The following is a 9,612-nucleotide window of genomic DNA, read 5'->3' as shown; positions in this document are numbered from 1 at the left end:
CATCTATAAAATGGGTAGAATAATATTGAGTTTACAAGATCAGGTTGTAAAGAAAATTTAGACAATGTATGTAAAACCGTGTGCATAGGGACTGCACATAGTAAGTGCTTAATACATGTTGGTGATGATCATTTATACCGTCTTTATAATACTGTGAATACAGCACGGTGCAGGTTGAGGCCAAAGCTGATCTTCACCTTCGGGATGACCTCTGAGGTAGGCTAATTTGGCAGATGTGCTATAGGGGCTGTCCATGAGCATCTGGGGCTAATCAGTCTCAGTGGCTTAGAGGAAGCCTTGCCACCGTGAGCCAGGGCAGGAGAGGAAAATGGTGAACATCACGTGGTGGGTTAGAAGACGAACAGGTGGCACTCCTGGTTATGCTGAGTTTCATCCGGTGGCCACAGCGCCATCAGTGACTTCGTATCTGGGTCCACTATTCACTTTGATGACTGTGGTTTCTAATGAAACCTCACTCTTGAGGGATTATGCTCAGGGCTACTGAGGTCTGGTTTCTAGTTTCAATCTGTTTTCTCAAACATACAAAGGCCCCATCTGCTTCTATTACGTTTATGACCTTAACTTGTTGTTTTAGGACCTTTCAAAGGGGGGCTGTTCCCTCTGTGCCATGGCCCTTCACTCCCCACTCCCAGGGAAGAGCATATTGGAATTCTTTGATCACAGTGAGAGAGAAACCAAGAGACTGGGGCAGGTTGAAGGATTTCTCTCATTCTCTAGCCCCAGTTAATTCCAGTGCCAGGATTTGCCTGCAGGGCTGCAGCCTTTTCCAACAGCCAAAGGTGCCCGAGTGGATATAAATGATAGGCTGCATTGGCTAAGATGGCAGACAGCAGGGGGAATTGGTTGTTGCCCAACCCCTGCAGGTGTAACCGGATGACTGGGGCGGGTAGAATGTGTTTCAGCTCTGTTTAGTACTTCACTCTAGGCCAAATTAAAGGACCTATGGTGGCGTCCCTTCACAATATTCTTTTACTGAGTTAGACGCTAACAGATTAATTTCTCCCCAATTCCGAAGGAAGATATGTATAAAGGAAAAGGCACCCTAACATGATTCTTAAACAAAAACAGCTTTCAAGAAAAAAGAGCATAATAGAGAGAAGGAATCCAGCAACCTTGGCACGCTTGGCCTTAAGAACAATAACCCCACAGCCTGTTCATCTCATCTGCTTCCTGGATGAAAGAAAAATCTTTCAGTGACCTTGTCAGAGGTCTTAAGCTCATGCAGGGCAATTCCCAAGAGGGTCTCATTACATCTGTATATGGTGTCAGAAAAATCTGCTGACATTGCCACTTTAATACTGATCTCTGTAACACGTTATGGGTACCTCTCAGAGAGATTCACATTAAAATGATTTGAGTTCAGGGTCGCCTTGGTGGCTAAGTCAGTTAGGGGCAAGCTCAGGTCATGATCTCAGGGTTGAGAAGTTGAGCCCTGGGTCAGGCTCTATGCTAGGCATGGAGCCTGCTTAAGATTCTCTCTCTCCCTCTCCCTCTGCCCCCGCCCCCCTGTGTGTGCTCTCTCTCAAAAAAAAAAGTGGTTTGAGTTATGTCTTGTCTTCATGTTAGACAGTGAGCTATCTCAGAGGGCAGAATTCTGATATGATTTATTTGTATATGCCCAGAAGCCAGCATAGCTCCTAGCTGGGGTTGCCAGGTTTAGCATGAAAACAAAAACAATACTGAAAAGCTATTTGCTTATCCAAAATTCAAACTTAACTGGGTGTCCTGTGTTTTATCTGGCATCCCATTCCTCGTATATAGCTAAACTCAACAAATATTACTGAGTGAGTGCGTGAGTGAGTGACTAGCATCATACCAACAAATGGAGAACTAAACTGGTAAAAATATGGATTGACTATGTAGAAGATACTTCTCTGTGCTTCATAATCACAAAACATCAAAACTGTGTCTGGTTAACATGCTACCTGTGAAAATCTGACAGCCTGGCTTTGACTTGAGACACATTTTCTATCCAAGCCTGGTTAGAAGCACTGGTTTCACTCAGTGTCCATGTGGGAAGGATATGCATCTCCTGTTAATGTACTCGTTTTGTTCCAACAATTTTACACCTTAATTCCACACATTTCTGAGTTCACATGTTTGCCTAATCGTTTATTAGTGTGGACCAGTTGTACAAGAAAACTGACATTAGATGGTACGTGGGGTTCAGTCATTCTGAAGCACAATCATCTCTGTTATCTTCCTTTAAAATGGCCAAAACTGTGTTTTTACTCCAGCCGAACCCTGGGGTTTTGGGTAAAGTCACTGACTTTGATTAAACCATCAGGACCAATTCTGTTTGGGAAAAACATATATCTGGGGTTAGTTCATTGAACAATCAATCTTTAAAAAGACAGTATATTAACTGTCTCACTCCAGATGAATTGTGTGGCTCCTGCCCTCATCGCCTTCTTTTTCTCTGACCTCTTGGCAGCCTGCTTCTCCTCCTCCACTCCTCCCCTACTAGGTGAACCTGAGCGTGAGTCAGTCACCTGAAGAGCCTGCTAAGACGCAGATGCCTGGGTCCGGCCCCTGAGTTTGTGACTGGGTATTTTCAGGCGGCAGCCTGAGAAGTAGGGTTTCAAACTCATCACTGTCCTACACCGTTCTTCCCTGCCCTTTCCCCTTCTCTTTTGGGTCCTTAGTTCTTGTTCTTCACAACACTTTTCTGTCCCCAGAGCAGTATAATGTAGTAACCTCATTGTATCATGGCCTGCTAGGTTTGTTTTCCCCGTATTTTTTCCCCTCTGATGGGTAACATTTTACTTACACTTCCTGTTCAATGTAGTTCAGCATTCGGCTGACATGAGAGGCAGAGATTTCCCCATCCACCTCGGCAATATATGTGTAGAGAAACTGGAAGGTGCTAAATGGGATCCGGGGAGGTCCACTGTCATGGTCAGATGATAACACTTCGCACACTATCTTGAGAGTTTTGGCAATGGTCTATAAAGTCATAAGATAAAATGAGAAGGTCACTATTCCAAACTAAATTCCTAAGATCCGTTTAAAGATTTTATTTATTTATCTGAAAGAAAGAGAGAGAGCGTGTGTGCCCACACACAGGAGCGGGGGCTGGGGGGGCAGAGGGAGAGGGAGAAGCAGACTCCCTTCTGAGCAGGGAGCACAGGTGGGGCTCGATCCCAGGACCCCGAGATCATGACCTGAGCAGAAGGCAGAGGCTTAACAGACTGAGCCACCCAGGCACCCCCACTAAGATCAGTTTAGATACAAGAAAGAAAACAAAAATATTGCTCTCATAAAATGAAGTGGGAATGATGTCATATTCTGGAAAGCTTGAATTTTTTACACCCAAACATCATTTAATTCCATCGAAAAAATATTGATGTACTGGGTGTCTTTCTTTTTTTCCTTTCCTCTCTTTGTTGGAGGGATACTCTCAAGGAATTAAGTTTATGAATTGCTGAATACTTTAAGATATTTATTACTTTCATCAGAATGACCTCGCTAAAGGAGAATTTGATTTTACATTCTAAAAAATTAAAATTATTTCTTCTTCTTATTGCTCTCCAATCTTACCTCTGAAGAGTTGAGGTCATTAGTCTAGCTCATACGCTCCAGCGGTGCTTGGAGCAATGCCACAGTAGGGGGAAGGAGGGAGGAGAAGGGTCAGGCCCTGGGAAGACAGGAATCCCAGCTACAGGAAAAGTGATGCTGAACATTAAAACCAGTTCTTCTGAAACATGTAGCTCCATCTAATCCAAACACCTAGTATTTTATATGACATAACATTCACCTGGTTGTTGCTGGGGAAGAACTAGGAGATGATGGATGCCAGAGGTTTATGGTACAGGAGCAAGTCCTCCTTACAATGAAACTTCAACATTAAAAGATCATGTTCAGAATTAGGTGTTACTCACTTGTGCCTTTCATGTAAACCTATTCTTTATATACATTTCACAAGTGAAATGACGGGGGTAAAGGGAAGAAGTGATTTGAAGACAGGATTGTTTAGTTCTGAATTAGCAAACATAGGTCAGCATGTCTACCAGGGTAGCTGACCAAAACAGATGATGTGCAGATTATCCTTAAACACCTTCCAGGGATCAGTGAAAAATGAGTCCTGAGGGGTGAGCTGGGTGTGCCTGGGTGAGGGAAAAGGCAGCTGCTGTATCTCCCCAGAAGGCCGGCCAGCATTGTTCTTCCTCTGCAGTGGCTGTGAGCTCTTCTGTTCCCTTCCTCCCCCTGAACAGAGTGAGTGTCTACAGGATGCTCCTTTAACTGGTGTGTGTTACCCAGGGCTGTAAGTGGGGATGTATCAGCAGGTATAGGAGGATGCTGAATCAACTTGGCCATCTTCCTAGAGAGACGGTTTTACCCGATGACAAATGATTTAAACATTGTTTGCATTATTAGCTTCACTTGATTTAGTATTCAAATTTTGTTTCTTTACACTGATAAACATTGCTACTTTATGAGATGGAATCCTCAGTGTACGTGAATTTTAAAATGGTGAACCACAGTATTTCAAAGAGATTTGGGGCTTGCAGCGGGCCCCTTTCATTGACCCTCGCCTGCCCTTGGGAGTCCTCACATGTAAACTGCTGTGTAGCACTGTGCCCATGTGCTGGGCGCTTCCAGGGAGGAGGGTGATGGAGGGGCACGAGCGTGACGTGAGGTCAGCGTGACAGGGGGTTTGGGGAGATCTGCACGCATGTGTGCAATGAACTCTGTCATCTCCACTCACAGCTCATCCTCTCTGCTCCCTTTCTTAACAAAATCCCCTACTGCCTTTGCTCTGCTGTTCTCTTCCTGCAGGCTCATCCAGATTGGGGTGCTGTTCAGGGCTGAACTGTGTTCACCCAAAATTCATATGCCGAAGCCCTAGCCCCCAGTACCTCAGAATGTGATTATATTTGAAGATAGGGCCATTGAAGAGGTAATGAAGTTTTAAGTCATTAGAGTGGGCCCTAAACCAATAGGACTGCTGTCCTTGTAAGAAGAGGAGATTAGGATGTAGAGACACCAGATACATACATCCCCAGAGGGACAGCCATGTGAAGAAACGAGGAGGGGCGCCTGGGTGGCTCAGTCGGTTAAGTGTCTGACTCCTGGTTTCTGCTCAGGTCATGATCTCAAGGTCTTGTGCTCAAGCCCCCTATTGAGCTCAGAGCTCAGCAAAGAGTCTCCTAAAGTTTCTCTCTCTCTCTCCCTCTACCCCTCCCCACACTCACTCACACTCTTTCTCAAATAAATAAATAATTCTTAAAAAAAAAAAGACAGAAACAAGGAGACAATGGCCATTTACAAGCCAAGGGCAATGGCCTCAGACACCTTAATCTCAGACTTCCAGCCTCCAGGACTGTGGGAAAATAAATTTCTGTTGTTTAAGCCATCCAGTCTGGGGTACTTTGTTCCGGCAGCCCTACAAGGTAATACAGGTGCTTTCTACTCTAAACAGTATCTTTTGTTAATCATTCAAACACAAACCTTTAAGTTCTATCATCCTCATAAAATTTTAAAATACTTTAAAATATTGGGCGCCTGGGTGGCTCAGTTGGTTAAGCGACTGCCTTCGACTCAGGTCATGATCCTGGAGTCCCGGGATCGAGTCCCGGGATCGAGTCCCGCATCGGGCTCCCTGCTCGGTGGGGAGTCTGCTTCTCCCTCTGACCCTCCTCCCTCTCATGCTCTCTGTCTCTCATTCTCTCTCTCTCAATAAATAAATCTTTAAAAAAATATTTTAAAATATTTTATACATGGAAGACTGGATAAAGAATTCTCTGGACTAGAGCTTTTTGGAAAACTTAAATAAATCTAAAGTAAACAAGGATCTGCATTTAGTTGCACAAGATTTTTTGGTCAGATGGGGATCCACTTGATAAAGAGAGCCTGTAAGCATCTTCTGAGACTCACAAACCCAGAGGTGAGAGGCTCAGAAAGTGACTTATTTGCTAAAATACATGTCCTTCCTTCCAGTGAACACAATCTTCCTTTTCTATAATCAGTCCCAGGGGAGCAGGAGGGAATATAAGCTAGTCTAGAGGAAGGAGTGCTGAGAGGGAAGAGGAATCCAGGTCTGCATGCCACAGTCTTTTGAATCCTGGGTGTAGACTGGGAGAGCTCAAGAAAGTCCCTGCCATTTGACGAAAGGAGGGAACTGGTTTTTCTAAATGGCACGGAGATCATGGCTGGCTGGTGAATTGGCAAAGGAAGGAGAAATTCCTGGGCTTGCCTCTAAGGATATATGGGGTTTTTAAAAAGATTTTATTCATTTATTTGAGAGAGAGAGAGAGCACGAGCAAGGGGAGCAGCAGAGGGAGAGGGAGAAGCAGGCTCCCCGCTGAGCAGGGAGCCCAATGTGGGGCTCAATCCCAGGACCCTGGGACCACGACCCGAGCCGAAGACAGATGCTTAACCGACTGAGCCACCCAGGCGCTCTAAGGATATATGGTTTAACTAGACTGCAAAGCCTCCACCAGATGTTGACACCCTCATACCTCCACATGAAGTTCCCAGCAATAGTCCAACATGAAACAGATGGGTATAATGGGCCTGGTTCCTGGATTCACAGGGCATCCTTTATTTACAGATTAGCCCTTCAGGCTGACTTCACCTCTGGGTGTTCTATGATGTTGGGATGATGAGGGGCACAGTCAGATACCTCAGGACCTCACTGTTATCCAAAGCAGACCTGAGGGTGTCTCAGTGGAAGTAGAGAAGGCAGAATAGAATCACAGAATGTTAGAGATGAAAGAACTTTATGAAACATCTAATCCAACCTCCTCATTTTGGAAGGGAGGTAGAAAGATGCAATTCACCTCATGGTCTCCCCTCCCCAGTGGGGGAGGCAGACATACCAAAGTAAACCTAGCAGCTGCCCTGTGAGCTCAGCAGAGGGAGGAGTGGAATTTAGTATTCCGTAGTCACTTTTTGTTACTGTGAGGTATATGGACAAGGAGAGGACTCACACATCTCACAAGGTGGTGAGGGTTTGTGCAGGAGACGACTGGAGCAAGGGAGCAGATGAGGGCAACCTGAAAGGGTTCAGGGAGGCCCTCAGAACCTGCCAGAATGGCGATGAGCTGGCAGCCGGGGGGTGGGGGGTTGGGCATGGACACCGTGCTGTGAGAGAGAAGAGACCCAGGACTTAGGCTGCAAGCAGCTGGGACCACACAGACAATATTTATTCCCATGCATTTCCAAGGACCAAGAGATGTGGGAAACCCTTTGCTTGATGGCTCTGTGGTTCTGGAGTCACCATTTCCCTCTTACACACTCCGCTGCCATCTTGAAGAGTGGAGTCATGTGGAAAACTCTGAGAGACTGGGCATTTACCTCAAAGCTGTTTCTGGTACTGCATCAGACTAAAATTCCTAGATTGAATTGAATCTACTTATTTTCCTACTCAACCCGCTGTGGGTAGGGTAGATCAATCAGGAAGATCAGAATTAACTCCAGATAAAGTACGTTCCCACCTCCCCACCCCAGCCATCTCTGCGTGTAGTGTGAGTAAATTTGTGACCCTATGAGAATTTAAGAAAATGTGTCCATTTTTAATTTTTCCTCCTGGACCTCCCTCAATCTTTGGGGCTATTTCCACAGAAGTGTGGTAGTGCTAGTAGACAAAACATCTGCCCAGGCTGCATTTTCCTCTCCTCTTTGGAGGAGAGCAATTTATTCATTACATCATATTACTATACAGGACAATGAAGACAAAAAACCATGAATGGCCTCTCCTCTCCTTGTCTCTAAAGAAATGGTTATAATGAAAGTTGCAGGGGAAGCCCATAGGAAAAGTTGAACTAGGTAATATTTCTCATAACTTTTGTCAGAAACAAAATGTCAGATATGCATCCACACGTATTCAAGAAGAAAGAAAAAGATGGTGTTTAGATTTGTTGACTGATTCAAACTATCTTCGTGTACCATTTGCTTTTGGCAGAGGCAATAATTTTCTCATTAACTTTCAAACTTGCGCATATTCCGGGATTTTAAAAAAACCATGTTTCTGATTCATTTTCATTTAATCTATTATAACGGTGCTCAGTAAGAGTGAGTCCATATGTAAGATGATACCTAAAGCTTTTATATGAACTGGGTGCAGTATCTTTTTCTTTAAAACAGAAACATTCCTTTTCCAATTGTAAATCAAGTCAAATTTAGAAAAGGCATGAATTTGTATGAGCATCCTACAGCCATGATGATGTCGTAACTGTAAGTCTGGAAATAGCCTCATTTCTCCTTTCCTGCTCTCTCATCTCTGATTTTTGTATCCAATTATGCTTATCAAATAGTAGTTTTCTGTAAGGCTGCACCTCTTTTAAAGGCTCCATTGGTCTACCTTCTAGGTGTCTGGAACCCAAGTATAAGCAAATCTCCTGCAGCTGGCTCTTGGGTATCTTTAGGAATATGAGTGGAATGGTGATGGAAATAAATCTGAGGGCAATGATTGAAATTCATAAATAATCCAGAAGCCACATTCTAGTAAATTCTCCCCAGGGTCTGATGACAGTTTCCCCCTCTCTCCTCCTCCCCCCTGCTTCTGGCTGAGGAGCAGAGGAATGACCTAATTCAGAGAGGAAGGGAAGTAGACAAGACGGGCATGCTCGTCCTCAGCCCAGGAGATGGACTGTGTGTACAGAGGTACTACTCTTCCAGGCCCAGACAGAGCTTTTCCTGTAAGGAACAAAAAGCAGTAAAGTTCACTCACAACTCCAAGAGAACTGCAAGCAAGAGCTAAAAACTTCAGCCACTCAATCTCCTCCGTGAAGTGGCCCACATTCATCACACTGTTAAACAGATCTGTTGGGAGACTCAGCACCTTCCACATCTGGGCCAGCTCATCTGCATGGATAATCAGTCTGCCAGCAACCTGCAGGCCAGGGGACAGACGACAGACAGGGAGGGACAGAATGAGAGAATGCCCCGAGAGACACTGCCCAGCAAGGCCTGCGTTCACCCAGCACACCGCAAGGGGTCTGATGGCGGAGGGGGATCAGGGGAGGACTCTGGCGGTTCTCTCTGCAAGGGTAGAGAAATATTCAGGGTAGTGTTAAGCACGCTGAGGTATAATTCAATCATTTTAACTCTAGATGTCAAAATTATAGGGAAATAATATCTTTATATTACATTTTAATTTTTTTTTTCTGATGCTTTTATTGTCGCTGTTTTATCCCTAGGTTGCCCTATAACGCAGATAGGGCAACCTGAAAATGTAACCAAGGGGCAGAGGACTTGTCTGAGACCCCTAATTAGTGGTGAAATTAGAACTAGATGTTAAGTCTCTTGCTTCTAGGTTCTATGGAGTTCTTTGCACTAAACTTCACATACACTCCTCATGCTTTTCCAAGAATAATATAGGATCTGTGGTCTGGATGCCTAATATTGCTTGGTCCCAGGTATCTCAGATCTCTTCCATGTCTGTTGCATAAGGTGCTTGGTGGTTAAGAGGAGAAAGGGAACAAATGGGTAGTTGTTGGCCAACAATGTGGTAAGGCTATGCACCCATGAAGCATGCACCATCCCTGGCCCTCTGATTCTAATGAAACGCCAAGCCTCTGGGAGCAAGGTAGTTGGCTGTCAGTCCTCAAACACCCCAAAGACCTCTGTCCTGGTTTTTAAAGCGGA

The 9,612-nt window shown here is 44.8% G+C and overlaps 1 protein-coding gene across 1 annotated transcript in view; it reads right to left on the bottom strand.

Annotated features, from left to right (window-relative positions):
• Positions 1–2,112: 2,112 nt before the first annotated feature.
• LOC102744322 (ropporin-1) overlaps positions 2,113–9,612 on the bottom strand; it is a 28,063-nt gene continuing 20,563 nt past the window's right edge. The window contains exons 4-6 of the mRNA XM_006737257.3: positions 8,696–8,857; positions 2,792–2,967; positions 2,113–2,316 (exon numbers count right to left, since the gene is read on the bottom strand). Coding sequence (XP_006737320.1) covers positions 2,250–2,316; positions 2,792–2,967; positions 8,696–8,857 — 405 coding nt within the window. The 3' untranslated portion in view covers positions 2,113–2,249. The remainder of the gene's footprint in view (positions 2,317–2,791; positions 2,968–8,695; positions 8,858–9,612) is intronic.

This window comes from Leptonychotes weddellii, chromosome 1 (assembly GCF_054177405.1).
Source record: "Leptonychotes weddellii isolate Sample4059 chromosome 1, ASM5417740v2, whole genome shotgun sequence".
Classification (NCBI taxonomy): domain Eukaryota; kingdom Metazoa; phylum Chordata; class Mammalia; order Carnivora; family Phocidae; genus Leptonychotes; species Leptonychotes weddellii.
Note: the sequence above shows the minus strand (reverse complement) of the source record. Positions and strands in the feature narration are given on the sequence as shown.